General features: G+C 30.0%; 2 protein-coding genes across 2 annotated transcripts; one reads left to right on the forward strand and one right to left on the reverse strand.

Moving 5' to 3' along the window:
• Nucleotides 1-5,377: 5,377 nt before the first annotated feature.
• LOC18586259 (caffeoylshikimate esterase-like) lies at nt 5,378-8,706 on the reverse strand. The gene is made up of 8 exons (XM_007009511.3): nt 8,567-8,706; nt 8,372-8,404; nt 8,149-8,275; nt 7,829-7,975; nt 7,526-7,656; nt 6,273-6,410; nt 6,017-6,115; nt 5,378-5,903 (listed from the first exon to the last, which is right to left on the reverse strand). The coding sequence occupies exons 1-8, from the start codon at nt 8,567-8,569 to the stop codon at nt 5,607-5,609; spliced, it is 975 nt and encodes a 324-aa protein (XP_007009573.3). The 5' UTR covers nt 8,570-8,706; the 3' UTR covers nt 5,378-5,606.
• A 10,221-nt stretch (nt 8,707-18,927) lies between these two features.
• On the forward strand, nt 18,928-21,158 carry LOC18586260 (large ribosomal subunit protein uL29). Its single transcript, XM_007009512.3, has 4 exons — nt 18,928-19,053; nt 19,197-19,332; nt 20,084-20,240; nt 20,845-21,158. Exons 1-4 carry the CDS (start codon nt 19,050-19,052, stop codon nt 20,917-20,919), a joined length of 372 nt encoding a protein of 123 aa, XP_007009574.1. The 5' UTR covers nt 18,928-19,049; the 3' UTR covers nt 20,920-21,158.
• Nucleotides 21,159-22,116: the final 958 nt, after the last annotated feature.

Genomic DNA, 22,116 nt, shown 5'->3' on the forward strand with positions numbered 1-22,116 from the left:
AGCAACTAGGAGTTTTGTTCCTTGTAAGTTCGAATGAAGATAACACCTTATTGTCGATGTCTTATCAAGTACTAGATAATTTCATAATATAAATTAGACCTAATAATGCAAGTAAATATGAATACTATGCAATTGATTAACCGTGTCAAAATTTTAAACGTAAACAAAAATATATTTATTAAACATGTAATACAACACGTTTAATATATTTATTAAATAAATCAAATTAAATTTTATAAAAATAATACTTTAATATAAAAATAAATAATCATAAAGTACACAATGCATAGTAAAAGAAGATAAATAGAGAATTCGAGCCTTGATTTCATTTTTTTTTTCCAAGTTCTTGGCTGTGTTGCTTAGTTCATGCCTCTCCAATTTGCCTTGTTACACTTGACTTAGGTCATTAGTATATTTACAATATAGATAGTTAATTATTTTGGAATCTGAAATTTAAAATACATTTTTCTTGAACATTAGAAAAATATATATGTAAATAAACAATATCGTGGTCACATACATACAAAAAATTCGATAAAGTCAATCCATAAATAATTTTGTAAACTTTTAAAATAAGTCTATTTCGATATCTAATTGTAATTTTTAAAAAATATGATTCAAAAATTATCATAACAAATCAAGTTTTTAAATTCTACTATTTAACATTATATTTGTAAAGTTCGAACAAACTTTTTAAAATTCGATCTCAAACCCGAACTCGAACCTAACTCAGGACATGTAAAGGGTTGATAAGAAATTTTGGGCCAGATTTAAGAGCATGTTTGGCTTGACTTTTTCTTAACTTAAAAACTATTATAAAGTTCTGATAAAAAATAATAACTTTTAAAATTAAGTTAAAGTTGTTTGATAAATTTACTTTTTATAAGCTCTCTTTTATAGATAAGCTGTTTGGGAAAATAATTTATATAAACTCTAATTTTGGTTAAAATGACCAAAAAGGGTATTTAATAAATAATTTTCTATTAATCACAAATTTTTTTGTTCAAAATAGAAAAACTTAACTTTATTTTTTATCTATTTAAAATAAATTTTTGAAAATATAAAAAGTATTTTTATAGAACAAAAGTTTATAATTAATAATAAATCATAAAAAAAGAGTTTTACAAATAATTCATAGGTAACACATAATTCATAAATAACTCATAAATTAACGATTTCTATTTTCCATCAATGCAGTAGCTATTTGGTTGCGAACTTTGCCCATGTAACTATCATTCAATGCTCTTCTAGAAATATATGAACCCATTTCTTCATCATTACTTCTTTCTTCTTAACTTTCAAGAATATAATTAGGATAACGATCACATTTGTCAAACTCATAATCTATAACACCACACTGTCTAATGTAGTTATGAAGTGCCGATGTTGCAACAATAATCTTTTCCCGTTTTATCAACGGAAATGGCTTCATATCATGTAGAATATGCCACCTATTCTTTCAAACTCCAATTGTTCGTTGAATGACATTTTTTAACAAAGAATGTGCATGGTTGAATGTTTCTTCTACACTTTCTGGCTGACTGCAACCTTTAAAATTAGGAATGTGATATCTTTCACCTTTATAAAGTGATAGATACCCTTTCATATTAGGATAACTAACATCCACTACATAATATTTATCTAAGAAAAAAGTTAAAGCTTTAGGTATTAGTTCATTATAAAAATTCAAGAGATAAATATATAGAATGTCAAACTTTAAACATAAAAATTATAAGTTGTACCTTCTGGAGGGTGAGGGAACACGTTTTTCATTTCTTCAAGCACAGTTGAAAAGATACGGGTGTCATGTGTAGTGCTAGGCCAACCAACAACCACAAAAGTGAATAGCATATCAAAATTACACACAAACATGACATTGTGTGTTGGATATCCCTTTCGACCAATAAAACGAATTTGATCATTTGCAGGAGGAATAGTAGGAACATGTGATCCATCTATAGCACCAATGCACCCTTAAAAATAAGGCCAATATCTACAATTATTTTTAATTTTAGATGGAACTTCTGCAAATTGAAAATCTAAAGCCTTGACAATTTCATTGGCCTGTAAACATAAGCTATCTAACACTTCACCAAACTTCCTACTTACAGTGTCTTTCGATTTTTCAAATTTATTTTGGACATTACGATTTGTTTCGTTGTGTGCACAAGTCCAAAGAAACATAGCAACCGCCTCCAATGCTATCATATGTTTAGATAGATGTAACCATCCCTTATTTATCAATGTATCTGTAAGTTGTAATACAACATGTGATTCCATCCTAAACACTCTATAACTTTCACTTGGAGTTTGTAAAGTTTTACGTACCCAATTTCATCCATCAGAATAATTGAATCTGTTTTCTTGTTTCATTAAGTATTTCATGTGATATACAATTGCTATAGCAGCTCCTCCATACATGTTTTGATAAAACCTTGTACATTTTCTTCTCTTTACAACTTGTATTGATGCTTTGACTTCATTAGAAGACATCTGTTTAATAATATCAAAATACATAAGTAGAAATCCAAGTATATCAATTAAAAAAAATAAATATTATTCGAAACAAATTAAATAGTACAAATAACAATTCAAATAAATACAACATGGATAATGGTAAATTCTTTCAAACACCAATTTAATTAAACAGAACAAGTAACACAAATACAAAAAGAAAGTAGTTTCGAGTTCAACATCAACCTAAAATAAACAAATCAAATCCTATACTAATCAACTAGTCCCACCCCAATTTTTTGATAAATTATGCTCATATTGAATTCAGTTTAGCTTATCACTTAAATCTTGCAAAGAAATAAAAATGAGTATTTTTTTCCTTTTTAATCAATTGTAGTGCAAAATTAAATTCATCTGCACTCAATTTCTCCTCATTTTGTAGAGATTTCATTACTCGAACACACTCTGGAATACTATATTGTCTTGTGGCTTGTGATGACATTGAAATTTTAGCACTTTCAGCTGCATTATGACTTTCTGCTGCCTCGCACAATCGTTCCAAAGTTCTTTGCAAGCTTGTTGCAATCCCAGTTTTTGCCTTACCCTTTGCCACTTTTTTTCTCATTTCTTCTGCTAGATCTGGCATTATCTTCAATTTGTATACCCATCGCTGGTGTCCATGCATTTTGACTAGTGGCTACTGTATCCCCAAATATAAATTCCAATTCATCAGCATGTTCCAACCCTTGATATCGAAATTTGGTATATTTTGGATTGACCTACACAAACATCAAAGAGAAAGAAACTTTTAAACAAGGTACATATGCAAAATAATTTATAGTAGATGAAACATATAAAATTTAAAATACTTACTTTTATTTTGGCTTCCCACCCATGTGGCATCAACTTCAATGGTTCCCGTCTCATGGTTCCAACCCAAACCTATTTCTTTGCCCTTCAATTGTTTCCATAAAGCCTATTCATTCCTTAGACTATTCAGTCTATTTTTCAATTGCTTTTGGGTATAGTTTTTATTAGCATGAGTGTTAAATTCTTGTACTACAACATTCCATCTTTTAGTTCAAAATGAAATTCTTGGATTTCCACACTTACAAATCTTATTCGTACAAACTTGAAGTAAGATTTTAGTAGTGACCAAATCCCACTTTGCATTATATTTTGGCTTATCTAAAATTTCAAAATTAAGTGGAGGCATTTCTTGACTAGCCATAAATTGCAATACGACATGTAAAGCAATAAATATTGTGTCATCACTCAAACAATAAGACACCCAAATTTATGATGCAATCAACAAAATTTAGAAAATGAATGTTGCTATTTTTAGCTTACTGTTTTAATAAAATTAGAATAATAATGTCTAATTCATATCATATCATAGTTTGTAAATTTTTTCTATTCCTCAAGAACTGCCCTGAACATTTTCATCTCAGTTATTTGGACACTTTTTTTATTTTTGGATAATTGTGATTTCAGTTTTCCAAAATAAGCAGCAGGAAAGAAATGCTACTAGCTAGGACAACAAAGCTGGCTTTGCCTGCAATGAAACAAGGCAAACTATCCAGCAAACTACAAAGTAGTTTGAACGAGTGTGAGGACTAATATTTCCTTGTTTAATCACCAATTCTGACATGGCACTTCATTGATTGATATGGCAGCCAACTTAGACAAGCTATCTAATATTCTTGCTTGAACATCAGCTAGCTGAAATAAAAGTAAACAAAATAATCTCTATAAGAAATATGGTTTTAGAGCTTGTTCAGTGTGGAGCTGATTGTTGAAAGTTGCAGATCTTACTGCCTTATTTCAGCTTCTGTACTCGTTTATATGGTTAAGGTACTGCTTAGTATTTGCTCATTTTGTTTCTCTAACGTACACCAATAACGAGTTAGTGAAAAGAAGTAAGGCTGGCAGGAAGTTTGGGTTTATTAGATTTGAAAGGTTATGGGAAGCACAACGAGCCATCTATAGTCTGGACGATGCATGGGTGTTGGGTTGTATATTAGAGGTCAATATAGCAAAATATGATGCAAAGGGACAAAGCAAAAGGAATGGAAGAAGGTTGGGTGGAAGACAACAGACTGAGAGAGGGAAATAGAAAGAGATAATACAAAGGCAAAAGTAAGCAACAAAGTCATGGAAGAAGTGACACAGACCAGCCATTTGGAGGGAGGAACACAGGAAGAGAAAAAGAATGCAAAGGAGTCGTTAACCTGGAGGGAATGGAGAGATTGAAGAGCAAGTGTTGTGGCCAAAGCAGTGTATCAGATACCATCTGAGATGTTAGAAAAATATTTTGAAGACGAAGGGGAGGAAAGAGTGATGAGTAGTAATATAGCAGAAAAGGACAAGGGAGAGAAGGAAAGAATCGTCAATGGTTCACTAACAGCTAGTGATTTGAGGCATAAGACCGGGTTAATAAGAGCTAAAGCTGAAGAATACTGGTAGATAGGGTGATTTATGGGTATAGGAGGGTAGGGGAGGCAGTGAGGAGAAAATTGTGGAAAAGTTCAGTGAAATAAAGAAGGTTAAAAACACAATAGCAGCAAAAAGGTAAGAGGTTCAGGTTAATGGAGGTTCTTTGTTTCCATGATTCTTGATTAATGGTGCTTTGGATAATGGGTTTAGGGATGATTAAAATTAGTGCATGCGTGTGTTTTGTGGTAGTGTTTCTGTTGGTCATTATTACAAGTGATCAAACATTGCTGGCCACTCATTCAATAGTGACATTTTCTTGTTGCGTGCCTATAGTTTGATTTGGACCTCAGCTTGTTTGGTGGGTGCTTAGGATTTGTATAAAGTTGAACTCGGAATAGCTAATTCCCACAACGAGAAGGAAATTGGCAACTGCTGTTCCTGAATTTGGAATAGCTATTGCTATCAAGAATTGCCCATTCACATTGAAAAAAAAAAAAAAGAGAAACTTGAATTTAATTGCAAAGATTTTTGTAAGACAAAGTTTCACTTTGTGTAGCTTGATTTGATACCTAGCAAGGAAGATGCCACACTTATCAGGCGCACATCTAACATTTTCTCCACTAATTGAATCTATAAATATGACACAAAAATTATTATTTCCCTTTACAATTTTACATCAGCTAAACAGGTTTTGAGCAACAAATGCTTTTCAGCGCCTAACTACTGATCTGTTCCTTGTTTTCTGACATCGACAACTCATCATTTTGATGCTTCAATTCCCTCTCCAGCCTTGAGTTTCCTGACTCAGTTCTCTGATTCAACCAGTTGATGATATCTGCAAACACAATCTCAATGTTTTCTGGTGTCTCCCCATAAAGCAGGCCATGCCACATCCCTGGGTACAGCTTGAAAGTCTTGTCTGAGCTGGCTGCTACATCATACAGCTGCTGACTAACAGCTTTATCTGTTACCTTGTCATCTCCTCCATGGAGAACTATAAATGGTAATGAAACCTGATAAATAATCAAAAGAAAACCAACCAAAGCGTTGAGTTAATTTCTGGGTTAATAAGGAACAATAAAAAAAAAGAAAAAAAATTTAAGGTAACAATTAATTAACAAATTACCTCATTAAGTCTTTGTTCAAGCTCCATGCTGGTCTTTAGAAGTTCATTGCCTGTTTTCAAACGAGGACGTCCTTTGTAGCAATATGGGTTTGCTCTAATCTGTTAATTAATTAAGTTATTGCCATTAATACACCAACTTGGAATTCTATTTGAAAGTTTCGAATTCAAATCTTGAAAACAAACCATAATTGTTGAAAAGTGAAACTGAGTGTATATACAAATTGACTATTATCTATAGGAGGAGAAATTAAAATACCTGTTCTCTTATCTCAGGCCTTCTAAAAGCAGCATCAATGACATCTTTACTTGGAATTATTTTCCAGGTTGGAATAAAATTGCAAAGCTTTGTCAAAACACTTATGACCAGTGGATGTGGCTTCATTTCATCTGCAATCTGTGGATAAATAAATAGAATAATGTTAAGATTCCTTTGGTTTGAAATAATCTTTAGATCTGATCCTAAATCAGATAACAATTTTTTTTTTTTTTTGGAAGGGGGAGTCTGATCTAGACCCTGATATGTAATTGCCAGAAGTTTAAGCAAAAATCAGCACAATAATCAAAGTCCTATGGGATAGTTTATTCCATTGTAACAGCTGTTCAAACTTTGAACAATCTGTCTATGGATTCCAAACTACAGAAAAAAGTAAATGAAACACATGATCTAGAAGAAATGTGTAATTAGGTATGTAATTGGCTGCATAATTCATCCTCAGTGGAGGCTATGTGGTCCCTAATGTAAGGTAAGGTTTGACATTGTGAATGTCCTAACTTTAAAGTCAGCAAGCCTTTAATATGACAAAGGAAAGGCCTTTTACAACTAGTTCAACTAAATAGATAAGGACTCTTCTCTATACTCCTTATGTTTAACTTCATTTAACTACAGAAAAGAAGAAAAAATCTGCTAATTGAACCTAGGAGTAATTAAGAATTTCCAAGAATTAATGAAACCATATGATCCACCAGATAAATATGGTCCTAATTACCTAAATGAGGGGTCAAGAAAACCATTAGGGATGGCTTTATTAGAGTTCTAGGATTGAATTCTCCAAGCCAAACAGCTCACTGTGTACATTCAGTGAAGATTCTCCCCTAAAAATCTAAAGCTGGATAGTAAAACAGTAATGGGAAAGTGAGATTTTTGACAATTAACTCTTCCTCATTTTTCCTGCCCCGGATTGTTGACTTTTCTGGAGAAAGAATACCACAGACAAGTTCACCTATCAGAAATTTCTGTTAGTCCAATCTGATAATAACAATTCCCCCACTTATGATTGCCAAAATTTTGGGTCAACACAAATTTTCTTTTATTTATTTATTATTTTTTTCTTTTTCGAAAAGGGTATGAAGGTCTTTAGATGCTAATTTGCAAATGTGCATAATTCAGAGGGCTAGCTAGCAAGCTTCCAAATGTGGTTCCCACGTTAGAGGGAGTTAAATAGGACAAAGCCAAAGAAAGGATCACGGTTTGCCAAGGGAATAGATAGATAAAAAGAATGGGAACAGTACCTTACACATGGGTGCCACCAAGACTGCCCCATCCCAATATTCTGGCTTCTTCATATGCACCAGCAGCAGCACTGCTCCCCCCATGGATTCCCCTAACAAAAATCTCATCTTCTTTTTGTTCTCTTTTTTCTCTGAAAATTCAATGGAGAAAAACACAAGAAAAATAAGTCGCAATTGAGAAAACTTTGAAGTTTGGATTTGATCAATTCTGGCTGGGCATTGGAAACTCTTCTGTCATGTATTCAAATATTATGGATATCAAAAGGGGTAGTAAATTAAATAAGGGAAAAATCCAACCCTTACCACATATTTGTGTGAAAAAATTGGAGCAATCATCTACAACATTGTCAAAGCTGGTGACATAGCCCTGCAGGCCCGATGACTTTCCATGTCCTTCATAATCTATTCCATAAACTGCAAATCCTGCTTTCACCAACCTAATTGCGGTACCTGGATTATAATCATAATCAGGTTTATCAGAATTGATCAGATAATCAATTCTTTTCTGTTTCTTTTCCTATTACTTTGCATATATATGTATATATATATATATATATATATATATATAGAGAGAGAGAGAGAGAGAGAGAGAGAGAAGCACATAAAGAACAGAATATACGTACTGTTCATGGAGATGCTGCATTCCATGGCGTAACCATGGCAGATGAAGATTAAACCCTTCGGTTCTTCGTTCATTGGAATCCATTTGCATGTGAAAAGCTTTAGTCCTCGAGAGTTTATGATATATTCCTGCAAGATTATTTGAAAACCAGTTCAGTAAATATAAATAAATAAATAAACAGATTGAGAAACTGATACAACCCCAGAACCAGAAGCCAGACTAACCTCCTCATATCGAACAGTCCCGTTTTCAAGATCCTACAGACATAAAAAAAAAAAAAAAAAAAAAAACAGACAGAAAGTCAGAGAACAGAACAGAAAGTAATAGCAAAACATTAAACTGATGGTCACGTAAAAACAAGAGACACAAAAAAGAACAAAAAAAAGAAGAAAAGATAGGAAGAAGAAACCAAAACAAACCATGTTTTCTTTGTGTTGTAAAGTAGGACTGGCAGGCTTGGAGACTTCAATAGATAAAAGAGAAGAGGGTATCAAGCAGAAGAGAGAGACAGAAAGTTATGGCTCAGCTTAGTTACCAAAAACTAAGGAAGAGAAAAGATATTGGGAAGTGATGTGATCAAGGTATACAAAGGACGCGTGTCGTTTGAAGATAAGTATATAGCCTTAAGAGAGAATGAATGAAAGGAAAAACAAGTATAGAGTTTTGATGGAGTTGAAAGAGGTTTGGGAGTCTTAGTTATTTATATACATAGATACAGAGATGTGGATATATATATATATGTACACAACTGTTATTGGGGTTTTGGGCAAGTTGCTTGACTTCTACCCCACTTGGGATTAAAGGGTTTGAATCTCTCAAAATATATACGTGTATAATTAAACTTATAATTAATTAAGTTTAAGGGGAAGTTCACATGAATTTTGGGATTCAATCTTTATATATTTTATTTTTCATAAGATGAGGTTAGAGGCTTATCAGTAATGCTTTGATGTGACTTTGGTGTAACATGATTTCTTCAAAAGTAAGAAATTGGATCCAAAATATGTTACTTAAAAAGAAAATAAAATAAAAGTAATTACAAGGAATGAATGGGAGGACTTAACATAACATCATAGGAAAAAAAATGATGTAATCCAATTAATTAATTAGTGAAGAGTTGTCATTGTTATTATTATTATTATTATTTTTCCCATATGTATTAGTGGTCACTTGTTTACAAGATTGCTGATTTCATACGGATTTCCAATTTGCATCTTTTCTTCCATATATTTATTGTTTTCTATTCATTTTCCTGTGTCTTTCCTTTTTTTTTATTCTTATTTCTTGATTTGCTTGATTCTTTAAGTGGATGATCCTCTATCTATTGTATGTGACCTAAGGTGAGGTCACCTCTGAAAACAAACTCTCTCTTAGCAGATCAAAACAATAAAAATCAAAAAGATTTTACAATACAGGATTTGAATTTACAAACTATCAATTCTGCAAATCAAATACTGCACTCTACAACTATCATACCATGTCTCTGCACTAATATATCCAATACCCAAATTTTCTTTTTTCTTTTTCCATAGATTTTTTCCCAAAACAAAAAATTATTAGTACAACTTCATTAGTGCCTGTCCAATTTAGTTTTAATACAAAAGCTTGTGTTATTAGAGGGAGCAGGGCCAAGCAAGTGGGGGTATCATTAATTTCAAAGTGTATAAAAGGAGAACTTTTATAGGAAGTTAGAGAGGAATAGAAGGGGATGAATCCTTTAAAGACCAAATCATCCAAAGTGCTCAATGCATATATATCCTATCCCAAAGTGTCAAATTGGAACAAGCCGTGGACATAAGCAGCATTGGGACGGCAGCTTTGACCAAAGCAAACTTTCACAAAGTCTCAAATGGATGCTCCCCTGACCCTTTTAGAACTTTCTGCCTCGGCATTTTTCGATAATGTTTTTCATAACAATCGTCCATTTATTAATTAAGATTTAATTATAATATATTTTTTTTGAAAAAAAGAAATAAATTTTATTGATTACTAACAATTAAATAACATAACCAAAGATCTCAAATCATAAGGAAAGGTGCCATAGGTTGTCGTATAACCTAACTAGGCCTCATATCTACGTTCAAATTAATATAGAAACAACACCTAACTAGTTCTCATATCTACGTCCAAATTAATATAGAAACAACACCAAGCAAAAAAGAAAATTACTAATTAGCCATGGCACAAGCTTCTCTTACCCTAATAATTTCTTTGCTGCTGCCTTTTGAAGGGTTGTAGAAGCTTTGGTCTACTTTGTAAACTGCCATGGCTAAATCTGGGATTTTTTATAGCTAAAGAAACTATGACATTGAATGAATATATAAACATATAAATTCTTCAGTGAGAGTTATAATACAACACTATTACCTAATTAGATTACAACACCTGATTAAAGAGTTATATTATAATACTGTTGCTTAATTAGAATTAAATTATGAATATATATAATTTTTTTTGGAAATTTTTAATTGGATAAAGCTTCTTGGATGACTAAAATTGACGAGAGAGCAAACAGAGCCTACCTATAAATGATTTATGCAAAAATGGATCATTTTAGTAACATATATGCATATAAAATAACATATAGGAGTATTTTCCAAAACACCACAAACCCATCATAGGATCAACAGAGATTCATTATAGCAACCATGTGAGATCTTAGCACATATGTATCATTATTCACTTGTTTATAACAATGCTGATTTCACACTGATTTCCAATTTGCATCCTCTTGTTGACCTTCTCTTCCATATATTTATTGCTTTCCTTTGATTTTCCTCTTTCTTTCCTTTGTTTTTTTTTTTATTCTTATTTCTTGATTTACTTGATTCTTTTAGTGAATGAATTTACCTCTATCTATTGTATGAGACCTAAGGTCAGGTCACCTTTGAAAACAAACTTTCTCTTAGGAGATCAAAACTATAATAATCGAAAAGATTTTTACAAGTAAGATTAGAAGGTTGTCTCGTACGTCAATCAAATATATTTAAAAATTAATATGATAAATAATAAAAATATACCATAATATGTCATAACATGTGTCTATACTAACATTGCAAACTCTTAGACTCTGACCTCCCGACCGGTAGAAATCGATCCAAAAAAGCTAAGCTGAGCTCCTCCACAAGGAATGGAGCAGTGCCTGCTGGTCCATCTCTGAGCACAAATCATAACATTGCTGAGCCACCTTACCCCATTTGATACCCGCCGACTTCACTCAATACCCAAATTTTCATTTTTCTTTTTTCATAAACTTTTTCCCAAAAAAAAAATTAGTAGTTCAAGTTATTTGGTGTCTGTACCCCGATGTAGTTTTAATGCAAAAACTAGTGTTATTGGAGGAGGCAGGCCAAGCAAGTGGGGGAATCATTAATTTCACAGTGTCCAAAGGAAAACTTTTGTAGGCGGTGAGAGGAATAGAATGGGATGAGTCCTTTAAAGGCCAAATCATCCAAAGAGTTCAATGCATATGTATCATATCCTCCATTTTGTGGTTTGCAATTTGATTAGAAATTGGAAGAAGCCGCGGGCATAAGCAGTATTTGGACGGCAGCTTTGACCAAGCAAACTTTCAACAAAGTCTCAAAGGTGAATCAAGTGATTTGATCCTCATACTTAAAAAGTTAAATGGATCAAATATTTTAAAAAAATTGATCAAACATAAAGAAATATCAAACTAATCAAATATGGAATTGGTTTAATCGATTTGGTTTTAAACCAATGGATCAAATTTTATCACTTTTTTTTTTTATAAATTATAATATTAAAATTTATAAATTTCATTCATAATTATAAAATATACAAATTGTGTACAAATTAAATATATGAATATATAATATATTACTTTATTATCTGCATGAAATTAATGGTACAACTTATAGGTTATAATGTTTTAATTTTTATATCAAAGTTTATATAAATAATAACTAATTGTAAACAATATGTTATAAAAATTAAAGCAATAACTAATAAAATTATTAAGTGTAATCATATAAATAAAGTCTACTATAAATTGCAACATACTTATGTAGTAATTAAATATATGTATATATATAATGTATTACTTTATTATGTATATATGAAATTAATGACACAACTTATATGCTATAATGTTTTATATCAAAGTTTGTATAAATAATAAATAATTATAAACAATATGTTATAAAAACTAAGGTGATAATTAATAAAGTTATTAAGTGTAATCATATAAGTAAAGTTTATTATAAGTTATAATAATGCTTATGTATAAATTAACTATATGTATATATATGAAGTTTATACAATTATATATATTCATAACATTTTATATTACAAAATATTATTAAGGTGTAATAATTATAACATATTAATATGTAGGATATTTACTATCATATATTACAATATTAACATATAAGTTATATCATTTAAAATATATCTTATAATTTCATATTAATATAGATTTATAAATAAATAAATACATATAATTAAAATTAAATTGCTATAATTATGATTTGTATATGTACATATAATAAACTAATATATTTTAAGTATATTATCAATTCTTCTTAACATATATAAAAAATTATATATATTAATATATAAAAATATAAAAAAAAATTAGACGGTCTTATAGGTGGATTGGTCTAAAAATTTTAAAATCGAGAACCGACCAAAAAATCATTTAGACCAAACGTTTTGGACTAATTGATCAAATGGATCAATTAAACCGAACTATTTTACTCAAATCGTATTTGATTTGAGTGAGTAATCAATTTGGTTTGGTTTTGCTCACACCTATTTAGAATTTTCTGCTCAGCTTTTTCCAATATTCATTTCATCACAATCGTCCATTCATTAATTAACATTTAATTACGATATAATTATTAAAATTTTAAGATACTTGGTCCATTTTTAAGATTTAATTATATCGTACAATTATTAGATTTTAAAAATTCTTGATCCACTTTGAAAATTTAGGTATTGTACTCCAACTAACTAACTAACTAGTAATCTAATACTATTATATTATAACTATATAAATTTGTACAATTATCTTAATAAAATTAAAAATATATAATTGTCACAAATTATTCTCTTCACTTAAGTATGCAATATTTCGTGTAACGATTAAATAGACGCTTCCACATAAGCCAATCAATAACTTAATTATATTTAGGTAAACACTAATAATAGCAAGAAATTAGTTTAGGAAAACGTAACATCGAAATCATAAAGTATAATGATTGCCATGTATGCAATCATTTGAGCCAAGAAAAGAAAATGTTTTATTAGCATCGAGATAAGTACAAACGAATCAAGATGCATCATTGTTGGGTCATAGAGGCAACTCTAAATGGTTTGCTACAAACATATCTTTACCAATGAGGCAACCTAATAATTTATCAACTACTCACTTTCTATAAAGAGTTAATGAGATTTTACAAGTATATCATCAAGAATCGTTATAAGACATGAGATGGGGATATTCCTTCCCTAAAGAGTTTCCTTTTAAAGACTTAATAAGCGTTTCTAAATACATCACCAAGTGCTATTACAATGTTAGAAAAGGAGACATCTTGGCTGAAGGTACAAAAGATTTAGAGTCTGTTTGGCTTGACTTTTTTCTAACTTAAAAGCTATTATGAAACTCTTATAAAAAATAATAACTTTTAAAATTAAGTTAAAGTTATTTGATAAATTTTTTTTATAAGTTATAATTTTTGCTAAAATTATCATAAAAGGTATTTTTTTAAGAGGGTAATATTGTAATTATTTTTAACAAATGAGGATATTTTTATATAAAAATAAAAATTTTCTTGTATTTTTTAAAAAAAAGAAGAAAAAGCTCCTCATTTGAGCTTTTTTTTAAGCTCTTTTTTTAAAAATTTTGTTCTTAAAAAAAATTACTTTTTTTAAGAGCTTTTCAAAATATTATGTTTGGTCTAATTTTTACTTTTAAAAAGTAGATAAGTTGAAAAAAAGTTAAACCAAACATGCACTTAATTTCCTAAATAGTTCTACCTTGTTATAGTCCTATACAAAACTAACTCATGAGCCTGATGATATCAAAGTGTCACTCAGACGTAATGCCACGTTCAATTTATAGGAAAAAATCCCAAAACAAGTCAAGTTTGGGAAGAAGCATAAGTTTGATAAAAAGTGAAATATTTTTTCCAATGTGTAAATTATTTTCTTAATTTTTGCATCAAAAAAATTAATGGGACCGTTACATGCCGACCTGTAAAAATCTTAAATGAAAATATATTATTATATCTTATTTCTGTTCTCTGTTTTTTCCTAATGTAGCCCTTTTGCTGTCTTTTCAAGCTTGAGAAGGGAAAAAAAGTAAAAAAGGAAGACACCCGAATCACATTTTTTGCCCTTTGGACACGGTTTAAGTACTTTTAAATTCAACACGAGTTTCTTCAGCTCATTTGTGCAAAGCATTAAAGCATTAATACTTTTTTATATTAATACACACAGTATAGGAAACATGTGGCATTTTTTTTTTCCTGGTATAAGATTTAAATAGAGTTTCACAAGTTAAAAAGATTATAGAAATTTGATTAAATTGAAATTAAAATTGAAAATAAAAATCAATAGAATGATAGATTTCGTTAAATAATCGATATTGAGTAATTGTTACTATTATTATTTTTATATATATAGAATTATATATATTATCATTATCATTCACATATATGAGACTCAATCATTAATTATAAGACTGAACAACAGTTTAAGATCACTCTAGGATCAATGGGTTTGGTTTGATTTTAAGGTGATTTTGTGACTTGAAGTGAATTAAAGGATTGGACCACAAAACCAAATTTTGTTTCGATTTTAAACTAAATGCAAAATAAATTAAATATTTGTAAATTGTAAGACTTGAATCCATAAAAAGAATGTCTTTTTAAAGAACTTGATCGTTAACTGAAAATAATTACATACTTGAAATGTTTATATTCATTATAAATAATAAATGAATAACTAAAGAAATTTACCAACAACACTAAACAAAATGCTAAAACTTTGAAACTAGTAAAATCTAACAATAGATGAATTACAATGAAAATTATAACCTGATTGTATTGTCACATTCATGAATTTGGTATATTGTTTGATTGCAATTTATACTTATGATAATGATGTATTTTTATATTAATTATTTAATTTTCTAGAAAATTATAAGATTTAGAGTAGACATTAAATTGCATTCAATCGTAAGGTTGATCACAAGATCAGTATTATCAAAGCATAAATCAATTTGGGGTTCAAAGCTTTTAAAATAAATGATTCGTGATCCCGACTTTAGAACCACTCGATCAAACAGATGCTCACCCTTAACCTGTTAAAAACTCTATGTCATACACACACACACACACACACGAATACATTGGATACTAAAGTAATCCGAAGGGCTCGAATTCATTCAATCTATTTTTCATAATAAAAAATTGAAATGAAAGAATTGTGAAAAGGAGAGAACCATAGAGAGCACAGACAGGATGAAGCATACTCCCATCCCATCTCAATCTTATCTATATGATAAGGTCTAACATGTATTGGGAATCAGTTTGTTTGTATTCAGATGACCTCTCTGGTATCTTTGAATGTACAGATTCAACAACTATCACATGTTTAACAAGGCAAAACCCAAGAGGAAAAAGTTAAAATGAGACATCCAGAGGCTTTGCCTTAAGCAGCCTTGTCCTACAATGTTCAGAACTCGTACAATAATTCCATGTGCTTATACAGCTCTGCAGCAGGCATAATGGACCAGCAATGTGGTTTCCTTCACAGCAGTTTTGTAGCACATGATAAAATTTACTGATTGGATTTTAGAGATAGGTATAAAAGCTGATGAACATCAAAATCTAAAATAATTGAAAGGGCCTGCAAAGAATATTGGACAGTTTATTATTATTTTTTTTCCTTTTCTTTAATGTGAACTTGTATTGGTTTCATTGATCAATCATGTTTTCCTTTTGTCTGTTAAAGAAAAACATATCTTTAGTGCCATCTTATTTTTTTTTTGTCCTTTACAAGATACCCAGACAAGTAAGATTTTATCTTAAAAATCTCAATTATCGGATGAAATTTGTATAGTATAACTTAATATTATGTGTATTTAACAAATATAAATCTTATTTTTACTTATCTCTTCTAAAACACTATGTCGGTCCAATTTACATGTCAGGATTTTGTTAATATTATAACCCTGGAATTTTATTAGGGTTCGAATCCAAATTTCTGCTTAGAATGGGAAATATTGAACTCCTTCACTCCCACCTACATGGAAATTCAATCTGTCCATAGCTTCTATATATAATATCTACATGTCTCTTGATGATTAATACATTCATTTAAGTAAGATGGGGACTACATCTATACTTTAAGTAACATTGTAAATGTTAAATTCCAGATCCTAAGGCTTGATTGCTCTTTTTGCTCCTTCAATTCGTGTAATCTAAGCCAAGACTTTAGAACTTTCCTTTCAATATTAAATGATTTGTTCCTAGGGCTAACTTAAATTCAATGTTAAAAATCATCGATAAATCAAAAATAATGACGGGATAAAAAACTATTTGAACTTGATATTTTGAGATAGAAGAAAATTATCCTTTATAATGTTATCTGAAATTTATTATACATAATTATATAAAGAAGAATCGAAGAATTATTTATAGGGAAAAAATTACTATTGAAATGAAAGCAAATGTAAATGGGAAATTATAATTTATTTCACAAACAAAGATTGCCATTGAATATATCCAAAATTATAATGGAGATGAAGGTAATTAGGAGTTACAAGCCAATGGTTAAAGTAATAAAAATACATGAATCATCCTATATATATAGCAACCCAAGCAAAAGTTTGTGCCTCTCTCTTCCAATAAACCGCTAGAGAAAGTCATAGAAACCAGGACATAGAGGGCTTGGCAATTGCTTAATTGGCTCTGGGTGGGGGGAACCTTTCTAATTAAAATTTTTGTTGGCCGGTGACTTGTCCTAAAGCCTAGTCGAGGTAGTGGGAAAACTATCAAGATTAGAAAAAAAATTGCTTTCTATTTAATCAATGAAGCTTAAGTTATATAATTAATCAGGTATCTTACTATTAAATTATGAACTTTTCAATTTGAAAAGAGAATAAAGCTTATGAAAGCGATGAATTTGATGAAGAATATAAACTAGTAATTACAGGTTCAGAACTTCGCATGAAGAGTAGTTAAAAAGGTAATCATATAAAGTTATGATTAAATGATCTCAAATTTTATACATGCAATAATAAAAAAAATTAAAAACTCAAGAGTGACAGCCACATCATCTTCCCTCCACCACGAATAAACCACACTGCTATCTTTGTACCCAAAAAATTTTAAAAATTCTTTCAAATAGAGAGAATTTCATGAAGAGAATATATTATAAAGGAATTAGTTAAGTGGAAGCAAGAAAATATTAAACAATACTAATTTTAAAAAAATCAAATAATTGTAAAGGAAAGCTTGGTCAAAAAGAGTTACAACAGTATTATTATAATGACTCATAACTAAAGTATGCAAATGCAAGCAAAGGGTAAATGATACAATCACTTTCTTTCATTTAATTATTTAAAGAAACAGATTTAGTCAAAACTTATTAATGGAAGAGATATCAATAATGAAATATTATAATGACTCATAACTAAACCATTTTAGACCTCTAATACTATATTATAAAGTCACTTTCTTTCCTTGTTGCATTATTTAAATGTAAGATAGATATCATTTTCATGACATCATTTTCTTGAAGACAAGTGGGGAAAGAGTTGTCTATTAACCCCCTTTTAAAAATAGGTGGTTAGCTAACAAAATGAATTTTTAAACTTATCTTAAAAAGAGAAAAATTAATAATAAAAACACTATTATTAGTCATACTTCTAAATTAATTTTAACGATATTTCAAAACTATTACATATATATATATATATATATATATTCACGAGTATATCTCAATGATTAATTAGTGACATAGCTACTTGGATCATCACATGATGAGTAGCTTGTCCTTGATATTGTTCATGATTTTTTTTTTTTTTTGCTTTATTCTTAAGGGTGTTGTGACCGACATCTATAATTTAAAAATGTAACATTCAATTTTTTTTTACAAAAAAAAAATCCATGCAAGATAGCATTTGATTCTATATCATATATTATAAGCATCAAATTATTTTTCAACTAATATTATGGGTATCTTTAAAAAATATAAAAAAAATTATTACGAATCTCTTTATATTTATGTATGTATCACCTTTTTTAGTAAAACATTTCTTGAAGTTATCATTAAATCAAATTATCCAAAATTGATTGCTAAAATGAAAAATGAAATATCAAAGCTTTTCTAAGAAAGGAAATCAATAAAGCTAAGAAAAACATAAATTCTCATTGTTTTTATTAAAAAAATGAAAAATTCGTACTTAATTTTTTGATTAAAAATGCATAGCATAGATTTATGTTTTCAATTCAAAAAATATATTTATAAAATAAAAAAAAATATTACAATTTATTTCATATTTTATTGATGTAAGATTCGTGACATCTACACTTACAATTACAAACACTAAAATACTTCGATAAAACAAAACTAACTCGTCCTAACCCGACTCATGGATCAATTTTTGATCATTTTGGATCCAATTTTAAAGCCTATACAAGCCCAATAAAGCCAACTAAACAACCGAATTTAACCCAATTTTTTAAAATCAGATTAAGCCCAAAAGAAATGAAGCCCAATTTAACAACCTAATTTCTTAAAACCATTAAAAATCAAGCCCAATAGGCTTCATACATGAAATGACAAAAACCCTTTACTTTTAGGGTTTCATAAAAAGAACAGCGAGGAAACCGCCGTTGCAGTCCCAGCAGAAGAACAGCGAAAGGAGCAATGGGTAACTAGTCCAAAACCCTTAGAAATGCTGGTTTTTTTACATGTTCTCGTGATTTCTAAGGAAACCAGGATTGGGTTTTTCATGTTTCTAATTTTTGTTTCATGTTTTGTTTGGAAATTCCAATAAAAACAAAAATTTAACAGCGAGAATCAAGGTCCATGAGTTGAGACAGAAATCAAAAACTGAGCTTTTGGCTCAGTTGAAAGATCTCAAGGCTGAACTTGCTCTTCTTCGCGTTGCTAAAGTTACCGGTGGCGCACCTAACAAGCTTTCCAAGATGTACCTCTCTCTCTCTCTCTCTCTCTCTCTCTCTCTCTCTCTCTCCCTCCCTTTTTCTATTTATCTTTTGTTTTGTTATGAGTTAGCTATGGATCTTACGTTTATGTTTAATTGGGTGTGGAATTTTTTTTTTTTTAGATTATTTGTAGAAAAGGGTATTCATTTATTTCAACCAAGGTTTTGCTTGTTTGATTGCTGCATTTGTTACTTGCTTTTTGCTTCGTAAAAAGTTGCTATGCAGGGAAAGTAAATGCTAGAAAGAAAAAAGTATAATTGATTAATAATGAATAAATGGATGAAATGAAAGATTTCTTCTGACATAATTGTGAAAATTTGTTTTGATAAAAAAGTTACTTGATAGTTTTTGAAGGATTCAAAATAAGAAATTAATTTTCATGAATAACAAACTACATTATATGTAACAATTAAGTTTCAATTGATGTTTATTTTAGCTGTTTGCTCGGTTTTTTTTACTTAAATATGATCATTTAGCTACTTTTTAAGAAGCAAGAAGAAAGTAGCGAAAGCGAACTTGAAATGGCTTGATGGCAAGTTAGGCTTTTTAAGAGCAAGTTAGGACATATGAATATGTGGGTTTGCAAATTTACATTTGCAGTGCTTTTATATGAGTTTCATTTATGGCTTCTTACTTGAGAAGATTAGCCCTAATTGATGTGGTTTATCAATGTTCTGGTTCTGGATTCACTGTTTTTGGTATGTTGTTCTGAGTCTGGTGTTGGTATGGATGCAGAAAGGTGGTGAGGCTGTCAATTGCTCAGGTGTTGACAGTAATCTCACAGAAGCAGAAGGCCGCACTGAGGGAGGCATATAAGAATAAGAAGTTCTTGCCCCTTGATCTGCGTCCTAAGAAGACCAGAGCCATTAGGAGAAGGCTTACCAAGCACCAGGTAATAACATCCTTTTGGTTATGCTTGCGATATTGCATGGTTAATAGGTATCTGTTCATTTCTTCTTGTCAGTTTTGGGTTATCAAAATTGTCTGCATTATTGAAAATTCAAGTTCATATAGAATTGAAAACTGCTTGAATTTTGATCTCCATTCCTCCATTTTTCGTATTTAAAAGATGAGATACATTCCACACGTTGCGGAGACGCTGAGTAATGGCACTTGAGTTGGTTATGACAGGCCTGATTATAGTTTATTCTTATCAATTATAATCGTTTTTTTTCTAGCTTTTTTTTATCAAGTTAAAACTAAAATTGCACTTTTTCTGCTGACATGCTCCTATCCATCTTTGTGAATGTGTAGAACTTGAATGACATATGTTCCGTTGGGCCAATCATCCTTAAAATTTGGCCCAATGGATGCTGTGTATGCCCTGATTAAGAATATTAATTCCTCTTGTACGACTTTCATCTCATTAATTCTTCGGCTGTTGGGACCCTCAGATAATACATAGTCTTCAGTGAACTTATAGTGTTTTTTAGTTTATTCATTATTTGGATACCTTGTCCTGTTGTACCTGAACATCAGTTTTTGCTTGCCACCAGGCATCATTGAAGACTGAACGGGAGAAGAAGAGGGAGATGTACTTCCCAATGAGGAAGTATGCCATTAAGGTGTAGGCTAGGATCTTTCAGATAGGATTCTATTTACAAATCCATTTACCGTTCTACTTTCTAGTGTCATATTTGTGAAACCTGAGTTTTGATTTTGTTCAATTTCTTGTTTATCAACTTTTCCTTTTGTGCAAAACCAAGATGCCTATCTTTTAGATGGGAGTAGTAATTAAATGAGGGATTTTTGGTTTTGTTGATGGGGTGATTTTGATTAAGGAATGAAAACCCATTAGCTTGAAGTTTCATTTCTTGTTCAAACTTTAAATCAAACAAAGCATGCCATGAACTCTGTTGACTTGTTATCCATCACCATTCCATCTTGACTTGCACAGCTCCCCTGGACTCTGTTGAACAGGGGAAGACATTTAATATTTCTTTATCTGCAGAGAATTTTTCTTGAATTAGACCACTTCTTATTAAGTTAAAAAAAGGGATAAAATGGAATATATATATATATATTTATATATTTTCATGTAGGTATGAAAAAACAATGTTTGGTTGGTCTTTGATAATGAAATGTTCTATTATTGCAATATTTTCATGATGTCCTACATACCAAAACGGTTGTCCTTTTACTAATTAATCATGACTTATTCTATTTATTTTAAATAACATCTTTTAATGCCATTAAAATATCTTTGATGTTATTTTTCCTACAGACTATCTATTTTTAATAATTATCAGCAGATTCTTATTTGTGCAGTAAATAACTGTTTATACAATCAAAACGGTATAGTATATGCTTACAGGTGCAATGGGTTTGAATGAATCCTCATTCCAAATCAATGAAAAATATTATGTTAAATTAATTAGTCACTAATCAAAATCCTAAACTAGTTCTAATTAAAAATTAATCACACAAGAATATCTAGCTGAACTTTGTTCTTTCTGATTTGACCATTTCTTTTGTCAATTTTATGTTTTGTGGCAAGTTTTGGTTCACAAAATAAAATAAAAAATAACTATTAGGTAGTCTGGTTTATAAAAAGGAATTATCATTATATACTATTTCAATATTTGATTCGATAAAAATAATTTTTAAAAAATAAAAATATATATTTTATTATAATTTATGAATTTTATTTTGAAATATTTAATTTTAATGTCTACTTTTCTAAAGAAAAATAGTTATATGCTCCGTATTTTGGTTATAGAATTCCCATGCATGGTTTCATGCTAGAATTAATTTTCCATTTAAAGAAA

Source organism: Theobroma cacao, chromosome 10, assembly GCF_053813885.1.
Source record: "Theobroma cacao isolate CCN51 chromosome 10, ASM5381388v1, whole genome shotgun sequence".
In the NCBI taxonomy this organism is placed as follows: domain Eukaryota; kingdom Viridiplantae; phylum Streptophyta; class Magnoliopsida; order Malvales; family Malvaceae; genus Theobroma; species Theobroma cacao.